Here is a 20,126-nt window from a genome sequence, read left to right on the forward strand (position 1 = left end):
TATTTCGAAAATAAAATAACTTTGTTTTATATAAAGATCTTTTATCATAGATATTTGCAAATTAAATGCATAATTATATATATTAAGTATTTGTTAACTTTTACTGTATAATAAGGTCAAAATATGAAAAAAAATTAAAATGCATGACAAAACTAAAATAAAATTTATTGGTTTAATAATTTATGATTAGTAAAGATGTAAAAAGCTATTTTTTTCCCATTTACACACAAGAAAACTTTACGTAATGTGCATTTTGTATATGGCTTTGATGTGTATCAATATCAAATGAAATTTTTTTTTATATAAAATTATCTATTTATATATATATAAGTCTTATATGTATATTAACTATAAAAATGTTAAACAAATTCATAAATTTATAAAGCACAATGTAGAAAATACAAATTTCTAACATTTACAAAAAAGATTCCCTCAGGCCTGACGGGACTTATAAGTCCCAAACATATTTTGACTTCATACAGCTTGCAAACCATTAATTCTACAAACATAATACATTAAAATCAAACTACACATATCTAGAATACATATTAAAAAATACAAAGACATTTAACTTGAAAACATTAAGTAGAATTTGGCAACAAAGAAAGCTACTACCATATAGTATCAGCTACTACCATTCAGACAACACACGATGTGAAACTTTTTTCAACAAAACTAAAACAGGAACAGTTTGAAAGTTACTACCCTATAGAAGAAAAAAGAACACTTTATACAATGATAAAATGTAAGTCCCAGAAAGCTATAATGCATACACTATGAAATAAAAAATATCAAAGATAGTGGGACTAGAAAGTCCCGTCAGGCCATAAAGGGTTAAAACGGTTCTCTTTATTTTACCTATTTAAACATAATTTATACATTTTGTTATACGCTACTTTAACATAACAGTTGTCATGTAGTTTCAACAGTCTAATCCAGTAAGAAATTATTGCTTTTATTATTAATACCGACATTTTAGAAACATCAAACCCCAATCACAATATATACTATAAAATACTATTATAGCAAAAGAGTCTTTGAAGATATAACAAAGCAAGAACAATTTCCATTTTATCGTGATAAGTAATTGCCCGTACAGGAGCTTATAAAGTAGTACAGAGTGAAAAAATTTTATAGAAATATGAGCAGAATTAATCTTAGCTTTTGAAAAAATAGGCCACATAAAACCCTGTGCCATTTTAGCGTTATGAATACCACAATTTTTAGCCTGTAAAAACTGTCCGGAAGACNCCCGTACAGGAGCTTATAAAGTAGTACAGAGTGAAAAAATTTTATAGAAATATGAGCAGAATTAATCTTAGCTTTTGAAAAAATAGGCCACATAAAACCCTGTGCCATTTTAGCGTTATGAATACCACAATTTTTAGCCTGTAAAAACTGTCCGGAAGACGAAAATAATAATACTACCAGGTATATGTAATTCGAAACGACTTATATAGGCTGATTATTAAAAAACCATCTCTCTTTGGGTGATAGTCTACCGCCACTTTTGTTTTTGAAACATTTATAGTTAATATAGTTAATTCATAGTCACTAACATTTATAAATAAAGAAAATATTTAATACAATCCACAAAAACTAAATACTTTTGTTTATTACTCGACATAATTGCCTTAAACATTGAGACATTTATCCCAGCGTGACACTAGTTTAAACGGTACTGTTGCTCGTCAAGTTGCTTGAACTATTCCAGAACGGTGTCTTCCAATTTCTCCTGATCTGCAAAGCGTTTTCCCGGAAAAAATTTCTTTAAAGATCCGAATAAATGAAAATCCGACGGGGAGCTAAATTTGGACTATACGAAGGATGTTGCAGGACCTCCCAATTTCGCTCTGCCAATTCCGCTCTGCCACAGTTTGGTGTGATTTGACGTGTGGAGTATAGTCCAGACGTCAAATCCGATGATCGGCCACGTCGAAAACCTGCTTATTACGAGTTGGCTTACCGCGAGCGTCGTTCGGAATCGTTTCGCGTTCGCAAACGAAAATGTTGGTAACTGTTAACGTGTTTGGGGAAGTTTGTTCCTCAGTGGCGCAATTGGTTAGCGCACGGTACTTATAAGCAGTACTTGTGAGTTATGCCGGGGTTGTGAGTTCGAACCTCACCTGGGGAACGTGACAAATTTTTTAAAATCGCCTTTTCCTATTCGTCGATTAGTTGGGCTGGTCGTCCGGCTTTCGCCTATACTTTTTGAGCTGTTCGGCCTTCATTATAGCGAGCAATCGTCGATTCGGTGTCACGCAATTCTTACCAATTCCAGCGACTTTAAGAAAGCGCGGAGGTTTTTGTGTGGGGGCCGAGGGGGAGAAATAAAAAACTCGACGAACGATAATATGTGATATATATCGTCATCGTCTCCCTTGCCGTTTGGATTGCCGAGCGGTAACAATCAACGGCCNTTAGGATAACTAAATCACTTTCTCTTACACACAATGAAGTTGTATAGTAAGGCAATAGACTATCGATACATCCACTTTATTAATTGCCAAGACACCCGTTTCGAGTATAAACCTCCTCTTCTGTTGGCTTGATATACGTATTATAATTTCTAATAACTATCTAAACTGACCAATATCGCTCGGAATAATTCGTCTTTAACATTTATTCTAAAAATTGAAATATAGACAAAGAATTACTTTATAATACATTGCACCCAAAATTACAGCAATGAATAAACTATGAAGATATATTCTGATAAGTACGTAATGTTTTGGCATTTATTCAAATTTGTTGAAATATTACAAAAACTAGAACGTAGCTTGTGAATGATCAACACATAAAAAAGAAAATGTAGTAAAATTATGCCGTAATCTACATTTGTCAAATTATAAAATTTTATGAACTTAATTTCCTCCAAAATGAAAAATGAAAATTTAAAGCAAATTTGGTATTAATCTTTCGAAGTTTTTCATCCAATAACCATACGTATTTCTAATTTTAAATTAGTTATATATTGATACAGTAATCACAAATTTCGAATTTTTTGAAACAATAAGAAATTTGAAAATCATACCACTCTTAAAAAATTCAAATGTCACGAACTTATTTCTTATTAAATACGATTAAAAATGTAATGTTTTATACACTAAATCCTATCAAACATTATTAATTTCTAAACATAAACCAATAATAACAATATACTGTATAGAGGAGAAGGTGGTATTATGGAACACTGCGGGTATTATGGAACCACCCCATTTCGAACTGATAATAAAGGCGAACTGTAGCGGAATGNGCAATATTTATATTTATTAAAATTTAAATACATACAGAATTTATTCATGTAAATACTGATAAAGAATAATATAAAATTTAACATACCTAGGTATTGATTGAAAAATAACCTTTCCTATTTCTAATTAATTCTGCATTTGTTCCAGGAGATGAAATTGGAATATGAGTACAATCTATAGCACCTATAACACCTGGAAACTTTGCAATATCATAAAATTTTTTAATGACTTTTTTATATTCCAGCATGGTCGATGGAAATGCGATGTACTTTTTTGAAAGGCTCCCCAAAGCTTTAGATACAGTTTTAATTATCCTACATATACTTGATTTCGATGTTGAAGTCAGATCTCCCACTTCGTGATAAAAGTTTCCAGTGGCATAAAAACGTAAAGTGATCAACAACTGCATTAGAGGTGATATAGGATGGTTTCTTCTTGTATTATATGATGGCAAGAGGTGCTTGATTTCGTCACATACAAGTATAACAGTTCTTTTAGAAAGCCTATACCTTTCGATAAACAGTTGATCGTCAAGCTTTTCAATAGGATTGGATCGATCACAAACTAATCGTCGTGGAATTCGAAAGTAATTTTGTATTATTTCGTTTTCATACACATACTCTGCAAAGTAAGACACATCTTCCGCCATGTTTGCCGAGATTAGTACACTAATCGCCCGAATTTGGTGGATTAGTTACTAATGCCAGATTACGTCTAATCTTAGAATGGTGGAACGCAAAATCAGTAATCCTGTATTAGTGATAGTTGTTAATCCCGCGATTTGCCTAATCGTCTGTTGGTGAAATAGGGGGTTAGCTTTTACAAATACGTGTGCCGGGCTGTGAACGGCTCATGCATTTGTAAAATTTAAGTGACTCGTACAACATGGAATTTATATAAAACGGAATTATCAACAGTGTTATAGGGGGGTCGACTGTATCTAAATAAATAAATACAGTATAAGCCTAATTCATTGTAATGTAGCGAAACGTCGTTAAATAAATATTGATTATTAAAAGAAAAGTTATATTATTTTCATTAATGCTTAATAAATTTGTTTCCTTGAAAAACTTTTTAATCGATTTCTACTGTAAGTAGAATTGAATTACTCCTTCTATTCACTCCGATTCGATATAAGCCGACATTTCCATATCATAGCTGCAAAACCGCTTTAATTTTATGAATGAATTAAATAGCGGCCGGATGGCCGAGCGGTCAAGGTGGCAGCCTACCGCTCTGGGGAACCTGGGTTCGAATCCGAACGGGTCGAAAAATCTCCAGGAATTTTTCGGGGGGTGATCCGTTCGAATATCACCTCTCCACCCGGAAGCCCCATTGTGGGCCTGGCCGAACCCATAATGGGATTGCAAAAAGGGGCCCTCTTAATGCCCACAGGGCGGAAAGAGTGAAAAAAAAAGAATGATTTAAATAAATTTCACAATACTTCTGCATTGCTATCATAAAAATGTTTTGAAATGATTTTGACAACTATTTATTTATTTACTATTATTTTATCGAAAATATAAAGAAGTATATTATATACTTTGCCGATAAACACTAATAAAATATTAAATTTTGATATACATTTTATTAAAAACGTTTTACTAATTAAATAACGCATAATTTCGACGACAGAGGGCGATGTCGCCTATACCTTTTAAAAAGTAGGGAGGTGTTTATAAAATTGTGGCGCGTGATGATTGCTAGTGATTTTGTCTGAAAAGATTTGTCTCATATATTTTAAGAACGACTCGAAAATTATTAATTATGGGTGCTAAATCTTTTGTCGCGTTAACTGTTCTAATTGCCGGCATGGGTATTGCAATTGTGTATCTTTCACCACACGTTGCTTATGTTCAAGTAGTGAAAAAATTCCTCGAACAATATTCCACTTTCGATTATTTTCGGTCTTCGAGTGAATCTCAATCTATATCGAGTGGAGAAAGAATATTTACTGTGGAAGAACTGAGTAAATACGATGGAAGTGGAAGCAGCCCAGGACTATATTTAGCCATACTTGGAAAGGTATTTGATGTGGAAAAAGGAGCTCAACACTACAGACCTGGAGGAGGCTATTCATTTTTTGCAGGTGAGTAAATAGGTGAGAACATATTATTCTTGGCATCTATTATGTATTTAAATTTCATAAGTTATATGTATATAATTTAGAATTTAATTATTTTAAGTTTTTTTTTTTTAAAATATAGATTGAAAACATTATAAATTTATGGTAGGTCGTGATGCCACTAGAGCTTACGTAACTGGAGATTTCTCAGATCAAGGTCTGGTTGATAATATCGATGGATTGGAAAGTTCTGCGTTACTAGGAATAGATGACTGGTTACATTTTTATGAAGAAGAATATATATATGTTGGTGAGTTTCGATGAAAAGTTGATTTTCTTATTTGCATATTTTACTTCTGACTTTTGAATTCAGTCATAACACATATCTATAATAGAAGTCTTTTTTTATGCTTTCACTTTTTAGTTATTTATTTACAGTATGTGGATATATGTGTCGTCATATAAAAATGCTTGTTTGAACTAAGAAATGTATTGAGATATGTAATTTCAATTATTTGTTATTAGTTATGTATGAATCAAAAATAACTCTGAAGTATTTGTGCCAAATGTGGATTTAGACCATCTGTAACTTATAAAAATAGAAATTTTGGCATTGGAAATTGCTTATCTCCCATTACATGCTATAAATGTAAAATTGCAATCATTTAAAGTTGTGTGTCATTGAAAATATTAATAAAACCTGTAAATACAAAATTACAAATTTATATTAATAGTTACTAATTTTAAGTTTACCTAATTTATTTGGTATCTTATTTGGTTTTGAAATCATAATTAGCCTTTTATCCTTCAACACTAGATATAATACTGAAAGCATAAATGCTTGTCATTGCATAATGAGTGAAACAAAGTAATTTTGAATGGGTTGGTTGATTACAAAATATTTATAGTTGAAGCATTGAAATCTTTATTTTCCATATAAATTATATCCTAATGATGCATTAAAACCTTAATTTGCTTAAAAATTATTATTTAAAAGAAAATTTCACAAAAGTGAAACATCATTTTACTTTTGGCTATTTATGTTTTCTATGATTTTTAAAATTAAAATTGTTATTGTTCATTTAATAATTTAGAGAGATAAGACTGATTGATTGATTCTTTTTGATTTATTGGCTACATAGACAAGACTTCTTAACAATTATGTTTTTAATCTTATAAAATATTTGAATATAGTTTAAATCATAATATTGTAAACATTATACAGTATTACAATTTCATTTTGAATGGAATAACTTGATAATACTTTTGATACCAATGAAATTTTGATTTTCTGTTATGTAAAAGAATTGAACTATATTTAATAGAATGGAATAGAATTTAGAAATGGAACATACTTAAATAAATGGACTATTAAAAATTAATATTTATTTAAGAGAAACTCTTTATACTTGAAAATTTAATAAAGTTTAAATACAGGTATACCTCGCCTTACGTCGATAATTGGTTCCAGGAGAACGACTTAAGTCGAAAAACGACGTAAGTCGAATTTACTTGTCTCCGAATCTACTTGTCATTAGGCTAAACCATAAATTACCAATTCCGGTTCTGTATTTTATTTATTAATGCATTTTTAATAATATATGGTTAATAAGAATCTATTTTAAGCTTACAAACAAATAAATTTTAGTTTTTAATATAGTACAGAAAAAAGTAATCTAAATTTACAAATGCATGTACAGTAAATACAGTATATACTTGTAAATGTATATATTTTAATATGATTTTATGTGCTTTAAACATTTTTCTAGTGATATTACGACTTCAATATTTGTGGTGGACAGACGTAAAGTTGAATAAAATGACTTAAACTTGATTTTTATTTTTCCATATACTTTTTTGACAAACCACGTATAATCGGGAACGACATAACTCGAAACGACGTAAGTCGAGGTATACCTGTAGTTTTACAATTTCAATAAGATTTTAAAATTCTTAATTTTTCAATTTATTCATTTCTGTATTTTCTTTTATTCTGTCAGACAAGAGGAAAAAAATTTTACATAAAAGCTTTAAATAAACTAAACTTTTACAAAAACTGTTTGACATTTAACACAGTGTATTTTTATTATAATTATTAGCCTTGTCTATAGGTTTCATAATACTACATAAATAATTCCAGTAATACTTGAAGGATTAGAGTTAATGAGAAATTGTTTTTATATCATTTTAAATGTAGCTTATTTGAATTCATTTTAGGATCCTGATTTTATATTAATATTAACTAAGCTGTTTGAAAGGATGTAAACAAAATTTTAATTCTTTACAGTAAATTTCTGCTCATATGATCTAATTTGGTTTCTGAAATACATAATTAAGTAAGTTGTATTTTTTGTTAAACTCAGTATTATATTTTTACAATATCATCTCACAAATCAATATGAGATTATGTTCCTGGAAATAATATATAATATGAAATAGAAATTGCCAACTAAAAAATCAGTTTAACTTCATATCAAAATCACTTAAGTTCAAAGAAATGTTAATGCATTTCCAATATTTGTTGTTCAAAAATTTCCAATTTAAGAAAATGTGTGAGACATAGACCTAATTAGTTCATTTTTTGGTCTGTTATAATAAATCTGTTTTCTTTTATGCATTACATCAAATTGATATAATGCAAATCTCAATACACAATATAGAGTACAGCATATCTGTTGATTGAAAAAATTTTGCTGTTGCTACATTACAACCAAAAAAATGTTTTGAAGCAATTGATTTTGTCTTGTTTATATTGATTTGATCTCTTGTTAATATTTTCAAAAAACTAAAATATAAGCTAGATAGACTCAATATCCTATTATCCAATTATAAAATTTCTTGCTTGACAAATTTGCATATTTTTTATCACAATAGATCTTATCTAAAGTTTTACAGAATATAGAGTGTCATTTAAAAAAGTATTCTAAAGTTTTCCTCTATAATGTACCACTGGAATCAAATAAGTTATTGTTCTTCACTGACAACAGTTGTTAATAGCATCATTCCACATGTTAAAGAATATAAGTCTTTCTTTTTTCCAACGTGTCATTGCAAAATGCCATGGTGTAAATGTCAGTAACTCAAAAGTAGCCATTAGATAGCCAATATTTCTTTTTAAATTAATATTGGCTAACTGCAAATAGAAATTATCACTATCAGTGTAGTTAATACATATATGAATTTGCACAAATGATACCTTTACAAAAATTTTACTAGTTTGTGAGTTTTTGCAAACGCAAACATTCTCGGGGTGTCAGGTGCGGCTGTAACAATGTTGGTCATTCCCAGTCGTTTCTAGTGAAACAACTGGGAATGAAACACCAAAAATTTTAAGGCCAGAACACCAAAAATATTACTATTTAAACTGGATCATTAACATGCTGTAAAACACTTCATTTTTGGTTACTTCTCACCTTCTCAGCCCATGTTAAGTTGAGTTAGCAGGACTTGATTAACTATACAGTGGTGCCTCGTACAACGTACTTAATCCGTTCCAGGTGCATGTCTGTTAAGTGAAACGTCCATTATACGAAACGCATTTTCCCATAGAAGTACATGTTAAAACATATAATTCGTTCTGCAGCATAAAATAACCGTACTGTACCATAAAAAATGAAAATGGAGCAGACACCAATTATGCCAGGTAGTCAGATGTTGTGAAGAGGAGGTGGAAGAACACTTTCTTTACACATTCATACAGATACAAACTTTTTACACATTGCAGTGTGTTTTTTTTTTTATTGTTTTTTAATTGGAGTCAGATTCAGGAGAGGCTACCGGAACTTGCAGGGTCAACTTCTCTTGTTCCATCCTTTGTTTTTTGGCAGCTGGCTTCTTGAAAAACATGACCAAGGTGGTCTGTTTCTCTTTCTTCTTTAACACCTGTCGGAAATGACGGACAAAGGTGTCATCGTAGAGATCATTGATTTTGTTGGCCTCAGCTCTGTTTGGATAATGAGTGTTGGTAAACTCCTGAACCTCTCCCCATTCGACAAGAAAGTTTTTGTCAACTTTCACTCCTGATGATTTCTTGCTTTGTTTCAATTGAAATCACTTTTCTGTTTTTTTTTTTAAAAGCCATGATGCATTATAAATGACTTAACTTGCCAGATTATATGATACGAATAATTCTTTATTAATTAAGATCAATAAACACTTCTATGAGCTACTCTCACTCCATTTGTTTTTTACAACCTCTTTTCGTCCCGCCACCTCGGCATCTACACAATTACATTTCGTTTATTTGAATCGTCAACATATATTACATTACATTTAATGTTTATTTAAATCATCAACATATATTACATTACATTTCTATTTCAGATATACTAATAATACATTCTAATAATACTAATATATCCTAAAAATAGCAGATTGTCATTGGCAATGGCAAAAGAGTGGATACATCATTCGCACTTTTTCGAAGAAAGTCCATTGTTCGTCTCACGTAACTGCCGAACGGAAAGTCTGTTGTTCGCAGCAAGTCCGTTGCTCGAGTCACGTAACGGTCAAACAGAAAGTCCGTTATTTGCAGCGTCCGTTATTCGAGGCGTACGTTATACAAGGCACCACTGTATATTAATAAATTGCAATAAATTTTATTAAAAAGTTCTTTCTGTTTATACTGTAGATTTGTAGTTTAATTTTCTTACAAATGCAATGATAAAATAGTAATATATTCACAAAATTAATAATTTAGTCATATATTTGTTCTGTTTGAAATATCTGACATTTGTTTTTTCTTACTCATTAGGTTTTTACAATTAATAAAGATTTCTTACTTCATGTGTGTTAAATAAAGGATGATTAAGATACTTTAATAAACAAGATTTTACATAGGTGTGTGTGTGTGTGTATGAAATTGAATATTTACCTTAAGAGTAACTTTTTAATGAAAAAATTAAATATCAAATTTTACATTCACTGTTATATATTGTGATAATAAATTGTGATCATAAAATCATATCACATTGTGATAATAAAACCATTAGTGTCTGTATGTGTGTGTTATCATTTTAATGGGTACTTATGTATATACTATATATATGCAATGAGATAGAATAAAATTTGTATTAATGCATGAAAAAATGAAAAACACTTTTATAAAAATAAATAGATGTGCTGTTAAAATAAAAAGATAAAAAAATGCATGATTTCATGTAGGAAGTCTTTTATATAGATTGTTTTTCCAGCCTTGCTGCCTTGAATTTGTATTGTTATATTAGCTGTTTCCTGAAAGCATTTAAATAGAATAGTAAAAAGAAATTGTCATTGGGAACAGTTACTATATATATTTTTTTTTATAAAAAAAAATTAATATTTCCAATTAGAAATTAATTTAAAAACAATAAATAAAATTTGCAATATGCATTGAATTCTCAAAATTGAAAATTTGAAACTTTATTCACATATCAAATGTTTTTGTATCAAGCTGTAGATTCTTCAGATGAAATGAAAAACCTTTGCATTGAAAGAATGTTTTTCCATTTTTCAATTGACTTAAATTCTCCTGATAACATTTCATCTGATGAAATTATTTCATGGTAAAAGCTTTTTATTTGAAACAATGTAATGTAAATATTTTGTTGGTTTGTAATTACATTACATATGTTTATATCTGAATTTTTTTTTATAAATATAATAAATTATTTATGCTAATTCACTGATAATAATAACATTGTATATATATATATTTTAATAAAAAGTAAAATACATCTGGATACGAGTCCAATTTTGCTTGCCATGTCCAATCACCAGGAACAACTACTTCCATTGCAGAGATGCCAGCCCTTTTCTACAAAGAAATATTATATTTTTAATTGTGTTGGGATTGTCACCTGTGGACATTTTAAACTGTTTTGCATATTTGTGCAGAGGCATAGCCTCTAAAGAAAGGTTGTCTCTGCAATGGAAATAGTTGTTCCTGGTGATTGGACGTTGCAATCAAATTTGGACTTGTATCCAGATGTATTTTACTTTTAATTAAATTGTAATTCTGCCAGCCCTTTTCTAAACAAAGAAATTATACATATATAATGTTAACTCCTTTAATAAATTTTAAAATATGATTTTGAATTGTTTGACAGGGGAAAGTATTCAGAAAAATGTGACTCTCCATGATTTGTATAATATGAAATTTCTTATTTTCATTTTTCAAAATTAAAGAAAAAAGTCAATTACGTGGTTGTTTCAGTTTATTGTCTAGAAATCATCTGTGTCCACCATGCAATTTTGCAAACCACAGTTCTATCACCTTAAAATAAAATTTAAGGTGATAGAACTTTGATTTGAAAAAGCGGAGTAGTATAATTAAAATTTTTGATTTTAAAATCAAATTTTATGTGAAATGTATCTTTATCCCAATGCATTCTATAAAAATTATTTCATTATTTTTTACATATAGTTTGTACATAAAACACAATACATTATTGTTTACAAATGTCATTTTTCGTTATAAAAATGTAATGAATTATTAATTATTTAGATTATCAACAATTATTTTGCAAAATTAAAACTTAGTTTTCTGCTAAATGTTTTTTCAGGTAAATTGATTGGAAGATATTATGATAAAAATGGAAATCCAACTGAGGAATATAAATCTGCAAGACAAGCTATTGAACAAGCTAAACAGGATAAAGTAAATTCAGACAAAGAAAAGAAACTATTTCCACCTTGTAATTCTGAATGGAGTAGAGAGAAGGGTACAAGAGTTTGGTGTACAAATAAAAGGTATTTTGCTGTTCTGTTTGCTAAAACTTTATATTCAAGATAAAGTTAAATAAACAAACATTTAATAAATTATTTATTTTTTTATTTCTAGTGGAGGTGTTGAGAGAGATTGGGTTGGGGTTCCAAGAAAGCTTTTTAAACCTGGTCAGCAGGAGAGATGTGCTTGTGTAAAAGATTCAGGTTCTCCTTCCGGAAGTTCAAAAAATATTGATAATAGAGGAGACTTAGATAATCCCAACTTGAAAGAATATGCAAATTGCGCTCCAGATTCAACTTCTTGTTCATGGAAAGATTGAACCACATAACGGGTAATTTAATTAACACAAATTGCTGTGATCTGTGATATTTTGGTTACAGTTAAATATTTAAGAAAGTTTAAACTAGGCTTTTACAGTCACAATAAACAAGTCTTATGAATCTCAAGATTATAAACACTTCTAGATGATTTATTATAAATAGGTCACATTGCTTGAATAACAATTTTCTGAAATGTTTATTTTGAATTAATATAACAATAAATAACTTATTATATAAATACATCATTTTAATGATGAAAAAATCAGGTTTAAAATTTTAAATTAAACTTGTTATAACTGTATTGTTTCTTTTGATAATTTGATTTTAATATTAAATGTTTTTTTAAATATTTAATACATGTAAAATGAATTTATAGAATTTTTAAAATAATAATTTTATTTAGAGGCTTTGTTAATAATGTTTTGTATTGACATTGATTACATAATAAAAGTTAAATATTTGATTACCTATTTGGCTATTTTTTCCAAATGTGCCAATTTTTTGTTATAAAAACAAATTTTGTCAGTTGTAAAGATCAAAAAAAGTTTCTGTACATAGAATTTCTTATCAAAAATATTTGTCAATATAACATTTAAAACATTCAAAAATTCTTTTTTACATTACTCAATGTTAAGCTTATGTTTTAAAAACTGTAATGTTTAACTAATTTTACATGAATTTAAAAAAATTAAACAATTTAACCAATATGTGTAGTCTTCAACCAATATCCGGCGTGAAAATTCCAAACTAATATTGGCAAACGCTTTCGATGCCCCTCCTGGACTCTTCTTCAGGCCAAATTTAATGTACTGGATTCTAGAATCCTGTACATTAAATTTGGATATTGGTTGAAGACTACACATATTTGTTGTATATGACCCGGTGTGGGAGAAATCCTTGATCAATTTAACCAAATTACAACTTTGTAAATTTAACTTGAATCAAATAATTCAGAGTTTAAATTTAAATTATAAAAGAAACTTTAAATAGATAAATTCTTTAATCTAAAATTCCATTCTGTAAACATATTTTGAAAATATTCAAAAATACCTAATTTTAATTTGAAGTCTAAATAAAACTTCAAAATTAATATTTTTTTAACAGTATATAATTTAAACTTATATTAAATTATCAAATTTGATCAATTATATTTTAATAATCAGTTTGAGGAAATTGAATAAGGTGTTATAAGATAAAATTTTTAATTTATCATTATAAACATTTTAAACATTCAAAATTTGCTTGTTTCGTATGCACTATCAATCTATAAAATTTCTCAAACACAAAAGGATGTAGAGATGTGATTTGGAATTAATTCTTCACGTTTCTTTTTAAAGAATATATCAGTTATATTCATTATTCACTGTAAAATGAAAGATGGATGAGAATGATAATTATTGTACTTCCAAGAAAATGTTCTTAATTATTTTATTCATTCATATATCAAATATTTTTATGGTCTTTGAAAATTCATAATATACATTACAGTAGACCCCCCGTATAACGCGGAGATACGTTCCTCGTTATACGAATTTCGCGTTGTAGGAATCCTTAAATACATTAGCCAATCGCAGCCCGACATGTGTGAAGTTTACGGACTACGGCTTGAAAGGTTTCTTTCATAAAATTAATCGATTCTAGGCTAATTCGACTTAACATTTCCAAAATACGTATAATTTTTTGGGAATAATCCGTATAAACTATGCTATAAACAAAAAATTGTAGGATTACTTACCGAGTGTACACCGTTCGACGTCGCCATTGCTTAAGCTTGAGTTCGTCGCGGAGCAGCGCACCAAATGGCGGCCGCGATTTCTGATGTTATTTTTCTGCGAAAAATTAGTTGAACTTTGGAGACATCATTAATAGAAATAATTTTTATGGCCGTTGAATAAGAAATGTTTCTTTCACAAGTAATGTATAAAATTACAGTGCTGTATTAGACTTACGGTACTGTACCTAATTCACATACTGTACAGACGATAATAAACTCAAACTTACTCGCCTAAACTCTCCATAGCGTGGCGCTGGACGGCGGAAAGTAGTTCGGCTGCTCGTTCGCGATGACGTTTTACGCGTCCCTTTTAGCGTCTTTATACGAATACTGTCGCAATTTTTTCGCCTCGTTATAGGAATCTACGTTATAGGAACCCGCGTTATAGGGGGTCTACTGTATTTTAAAGATGTGATTTTTAATAAATATTAGTCACTTTGTGACAAAATTCTAAATCCGATTTTTGTTGAATATTAGAATTTATATTTTTATACAATAAAATTTTGTTTGTATTATGTTTTGAAAGTGTAAGTGATGCAATGAATTTTTCACTTTTCAATAAAGATATAAATATTTATGTTCTCTTTTATTATTTTAAAGGAAAACATAAAATAAATTTGAATGTAATTGTCCATTTAATATTTAACTTTATTTAGAGTATTTTGGTCATAAAATTAATATTAAAGTGATGTAAAAAAATTCCATGAACATCATTGAAATATTTTGTAGATTTTATTTTTTAAAGTTCCTCATATTCGTACTGTTTTTAATGGGTGCTCTGATTTCTATAATTTTGCTAATAAAACAACCTTTCGTACAAACTTGCTATAATTTTATACATGAAAAGAACCGTATAATAAACTAATAAATTCATTTGGCCTGATGGCTGAGCTGTTCAAGGTATCAGCATAGTACTGTAAGGAATCGGATCAAATCAGGGAGAGTAATCCGAGAAATTATACTTTCCCGATTGTCACAGTATTTGCATCATAGGAAAAGTGTGGCAATTGGACAAAAAATGACCCCCCCACAAGTTTACATTTTTTTTACTTGGAACCTCGAAACGTTAGTTTATAAAATAAAGTTAGTTTCTTTCCTGTATGTATTAATGTTAGTGTTGGAGTACGATTTTGTTCACCCAATTTGAAGTGAACCCACTTTTAACTTTGCTAATATTTTTTGCCTGGAAAGTTTATGCAACTCGCTGGATTTTTAAATTCATGCTGTCGTATGGCTGAGAAGTAAAAGGTGTCAGTCTACTGATATGGGGACCAGGGAACGAATTTGGACGGGTTGAAAATTCCCAAAAAATTTTTCGAGGGACCTCCTAAATACGTCGCGTCTCGACCTTCGTCACCCGGTTGTGGTCCTGGTCCATCTTAATACAAAGTCATCTTACTGTAGGGCCCAAAAGGGAAAAAGAGTCAAAGAAAGAAAAAGAATCTTATGTAGTTGCTGTGCTGCCTGTAATGGAAGAAACTGGTCAGCTGTAATGATACTTTATTAAATAAAAGGAAAACCTATTTATTTTTTCGAAGGCAATATTTGTCAACGGAATATTAATAACATACTGTGCAACATATGTTTGTATCCCGCAAGGCATATATCCTGTGTAACGTTTGTATCCCGCAAGGCGACACGTTGGCGTGCAAAGGGATGCCTCCCGCAGTCTTTCTATGAGAAACTGGCCCAAACGTGAAGAAAACCCGAAAAACTCTACGTGACCAGCCCATTGACGAGGCGCGAACTCACGACCGGTGTTTAGTGGGTTTTATTCACACGGCCACTGGTGGGCTGATAAATATGTACAGAACCACCACATATGAGCTGTACGGAGTGATGAAAACGACTTTTATTTATGTGTATATCGATGGACGAGACAATAAAGCTGTCAGTCTACCGCTCGGGGAGCCTTAGCAATTTTTTATGTTGTATCCTGAATACCTTTGGCTTCTTCCTATACAACCGTGCTTTTTACAGATTCGGTAAAAGCATTCCAATCAGTAATTTTACAGTTATGGTCACCCTGGCGCCTTCAATATGAGTCTTATTGAAGCCATAATGGGCATGATGTAAAAGTCCTAGAGCGAAAAAACGTATCTTTTAAATAATCAAAAAAGTAGTGTTTTCTATATCAACGAAATTTATATCACGGAAGAGTAGCCTATTTGGAACTTGTCTTACATATTGTGTATTGTTTAAAAATTCCGTTAATCTATCAAAGTGTTTTTCAACCTTTTTGAATACGCGACCCCATTACAAGTTAAAAAATTCTGGCGACTCCCCTAGGGCCATATTAAAACTATATCAGTAATTTTAAAAACTATGTATTTAATTTTCTTTCTGTTGAGACAAATTATTGTTGATTAAAATGAAACTTTCGGAAGAATCGACAATAATATAACACACATAAAGTATGAAACGTCCTTTAATTATAACATTGGGCACAGGGAGCTGTTGACCTTTTTTTTTTGTTTTAGGATCAGAATTTTCAGCTTTTACTTTTCTACTTTTTATTTGTTTTTGCAAATCAGCTCAACACTTTTTCGGCTATCATCTTCTGGGGTAGGCCGTAATTCTCGCTGAAATTGTATTTTTTTTAACGTAGTGTAGGACCTACAAACGCTTGTCTTTCTCTTTTACCCGCGACCTCCCTGGGGGTCGCGACCTACAGGTTGAAAAACACTGATCTATCAGATGATATCACAATCGTACTTGAACTGAACAGATTTAATATTAATTCTTTTTACCTCTACGTCCTTAGGATACTTTGTTTTGACTTTTTTACTAAGATTTCCTGTATTTACTAATCGGAAACTACACTAGTATAATAAGTCCTATTAATGAACAAGGACCAAGTAGACAAGGATACAAACAGAAATTGTCAATAGACTTGACTTAAGTTTAGATATCGCTAATATTTTCAAGTAATGAAAATAAATATTTTTAAATGTAAAGTACTATGTATAAAAATTTGGGTGAAACTACTTTCTTTGGCCGTCTGAAGCTAAAGAAAGTAGGTGCCTCCATGACAGTCTAGTGCCAAAAGTGTATATGCTGTAAACGAATCGTTGTGTGCTGACTTAGCAATTACGTAAGAAATAACTACAATAAGTATTTATTTAGCGGGAATTGTCACATGAGCATAACAAGAATACCACCGAGTTGCTGTGTATAGCAACTCGATGGTATTTCTGTTATGCTCCTGTTATCCATGTAGTATGCCAGGATAGAAAACGAAGCACTAAGCCGAACGACTATAAAATTCACAGGCCTCGTGATCGAATTTGAAAACCGAATCCCTTATGGCAGTAAGAAATTCATCAGGCAATCAATTAGTTAATTAATAGCCATTACTAATAAAGCTATTATGATTAAATCATTTAATTTGACAATTAATAACACAATAAAACAAAAATAACAATTTAAATTACGAAACAATTACAATTATTAATTAGCTGAAGAAGTTAGTTGACTATTATATGCTTCTCTGGTCAATATGATGCTGTAGATGATACAGGCAGCATAGAATATGATGACATTTCTTCAGCTTATTTTAGAGATGTTATAATTTGATAGATTTTTTTTTCAGTTTGAAAATGATCTCTGATATAAAATCAAACAAGAAAGATGATAATCGAATAAGTAATAGAAATTTTACGAAAGATTCGGAAAGTATTAGTTTGCTAGAGAAAGAAAACGTCAATTCATTCAATATTGAATCAGTTGACAATGGTAAAAAAAGAATAAATTTTTCGGATCATCTATCAGACACAAGAATCAATTACTCGAAATCATCATATTCTTCAAAAGAAAAGTCATCAAATTCTAATCAAAATTTAAATATTTATCCTGGAGAATCTTCGAAATCTTTAGAAAATAGCGTTAGAATTTCATGTAATGATTCAAGGGCAAGTATTTTAACTAATTATCCGACTAACAGACTTTCGAAATTACTTATTCTGAATAATTCAAAATGTAAATCATTTAAAAACGATTCAATAAAGCAAACTGCAAAGTTGAAAAATGAAAACATAACATGGCCCGATACGGCAGATGAACTAAACGATTGGTCTGAAATGAAGAACTCAAACTTAAGTGATGAAAGCAAACGTTCATTGAAATTTCCTAAAAGTATGGAAGATTTCAAGTTATCGAATTGTAACGAAACTGAAGATTGGAAAACACCACAGAAATTTAATGAAATTCCATCAAATTCATTAACTAAAACAGATGTAAACATATTTTCAAAAGAAATATATCAGAAAAAAATGTTAGATATTACGATGGTTTATGGACATGAAAACAAATTATTAAAAAGCGAAAAACTGTGGATTTATAACGAATATTCAAAAGGATGCTTTAAAAATATCGATTCGTTAAGCGAGATCAATTTAATAAACGATGGTTTATCATTTCCTCTAACTTCCAATGATACTCCAAAATCGACTATTTTAGAAATGATGAATAAAATAAGAGAAATTCAGTTTTCATCGGAATTTTTATATGTCAAAAAATGGTTAAATTTAAAAATTCTAGAAGACAAAAAAAGGAAGAAAGAATATAATATCCTTCTACAACAAATTAAGCAATTATCGAATGAAAAGAAATATTTGAAAAATATTATTAATAGATTAACTGAACAGTATGATAGTTTGCAAAGAGAGATAATTAAATATGTAACAAACGAATATGTAAGTAAACTTAAGATAAATAAAAATCATCTGAAAAAAGAAGTGAAGACATTATATTCTCGTCATAAAGATTTGATCATGCAAATTCTCTCTCTAAAGAAAAACATTGAAGAAACGTGTAAACATTACGACAAAGACTATAAAGTTCTAAAGGAAGTAATAAAATATAGCAAAAACGAAAATATATCACTGAAAGAATATATTGAGGAATTGAAGAAAAAAGCAAATTGTAGTAAAATTGTTTTAGAAGATAAATTACATTTGTCATTCAAGAAGGTTGAAGAGCTTGGCATCTGTTTCCGAAAAATGAAGACTATTTTCACTGTTATTTGTGGATGGACATCAGAGATATGTTTGGAAATTGAAAATCGAAATAATTTAAAAATTGATAATGAAAGATCTATAAAGATTCTTGATAATTCTATTAATGTTTTATATGAAAAAACTAAAGAAATACTGAATTTTTTTATTGATTTAAAAAAAGACTTGGAAGATGTTCTTCGAAATTTTAATAACAAGAAATGTAATATATGCAAAGAATCGAAATCTTCAGAATGGAAAGTTATGATAAAAGATATTATTGGGTCATTAAATAAAAATAAGAAACGAGTTTTAATAACAAGTAAAGAAATTAATAATTTGAATACGTGGATAAATTCGGAAATGAAGATGGAAAGAAACATCACTCACAGTAATTTGAACAGGGATATCTGGGACAAAAAGATTGACCGATTTTTTGATATTATAGCAGAAACAAAAGAAATCATGGCAAATATTTTAAGCACGAAGTAGAAATCTTATGAATGTTCTTCATTTGAAGAAATCATCGACGATAAAGAACGTCTACAAATTTCACAATGTTTCGTAAAAAGCGATGCTACAACTGAACAAATGTACGTATTAAGTGGACGAAATACTTTCACTGAAAGTTCACATTCGTCAGGAAAATTCCAAAACACACAGAAATCTTTAAAAATGTCGATGTTTCAAAATCAATACGAAAGACACAAATCTTTACAAGATCGAGTTTATGCTAATTTTGATGAAAAATTTATAATAAAAAATATGAAAAAGTAACACATTTTCTAAAAATATTTAAAAGATGTAAATTCAATTATACACATAAAGACAAGAATAAAATTATATCTTAATTACTATATTTAAAATGATAAGTTAGAACAAGGGTGGGCAACCTTTTTTATAACATGGGCCAGAATAAATTTTACGTTTTTTCCGCGGGCCATAGTAGTTAATTGACACCTTGTGACCTGTAAATTTTTAGTCTGCAAATATGAAATAAATAAATAAATAAA

At 29.6% G+C, this 20,126-nt stretch overlaps 2 protein-coding genes and 1 non-coding gene across 3 annotated transcripts; 2 read left to right on the forward strand and 1 right to left on the reverse strand.

The window, feature by feature from the left end:
• Positions 1 to 2,043: 2,043 nt before the first annotated feature.
• On the forward strand, positions 2,044 to 2,134 carry Trnai-uau. The gene is given in 2 exon segments: positions 2,044 to 2,081; positions 2,099 to 2,134. It is a non-coding gene; the product is annotated as a tRNA-Ile (tRNA).
• Positions 2,135 to 3,262: 1,128 nt separating this feature from the next.
• LOC111624981 (putative nuclease HARBI1) lies at positions 3,263 to 4,001 on the reverse strand. Its single transcript, XM_023367991.1, has one exon. The coding sequence runs from the start codon at positions 3,901 to 3,903 to the stop codon at positions 3,343 to 3,345; it is 561 nt and encodes a 186-aa protein (XP_023223759.1). The 5' UTR covers positions 3,904 to 4,001; the 3' UTR covers positions 3,263 to 3,342.
• A 902-nt stretch (positions 4,002 to 4,903) lies between these two features.
• Positions 4,904 to 12,626, forward strand: LOC111625011 (neuferricin-like). Its single transcript, XM_023368023.1, has 4 exons — positions 4,904 to 5,343; positions 5,489 to 5,629; positions 11,862 to 12,048; positions 12,140 to 12,626. Exons 1-4 carry the CDS (start codon positions 5,022 to 5,024, stop codon positions 12,342 to 12,344), a joined length of 855 nt encoding a protein of 284 aa, XP_023223791.1. The 5' UTR covers positions 4,904 to 5,021; the 3' UTR covers positions 12,345 to 12,626.
• The last annotated feature ends 7,500 nt before the right edge of the window (positions 12,627 to 20,126 follow it).

Source organism: Centruroides sculpturatus, unplaced genomic scaffold (genome assembly GCF_000671375.1).
Source record: "Centruroides sculpturatus isolate CEXI.00-Female unplaced genomic scaffold, Cexi_2.0 scaffold269, whole genome shotgun sequence".
NCBI classification, from domain to species: domain Eukaryota; kingdom Metazoa; phylum Arthropoda; class Arachnida; order Scorpiones; family Buthidae; genus Centruroides; species Centruroides sculpturatus.

Coding starts and splice junctions, on each gene's coding strand:
- LOC111624981 (XM_023367991.1), bottom strand. CDS start 3,903: ATGGCGGAAGATGTGTCTTACTTTGCAGAGTATGTGTATGAAAACGAA.
- LOC111625011 (XM_023368023.1), top strand. CDS start 5,022: ATGGGTGCTAAATCTTTTGTCGCGTTAACTGTTCTAATTGCCGGCATG. Junction 5,630..11,861: donor AGAAGAATATATATATGTTG/GTGAGTTTCGAT, acceptor ATGTTTTTTCAG/GTAAATTGATTGGAAGATAT. Junction 12,049..12,139: donor GTTTGGTGTACAAATAAAAG/GTATTTTGCTGT, acceptor TTTTATTTCTAG/TGGAGGTGTTGAGAGAGATT.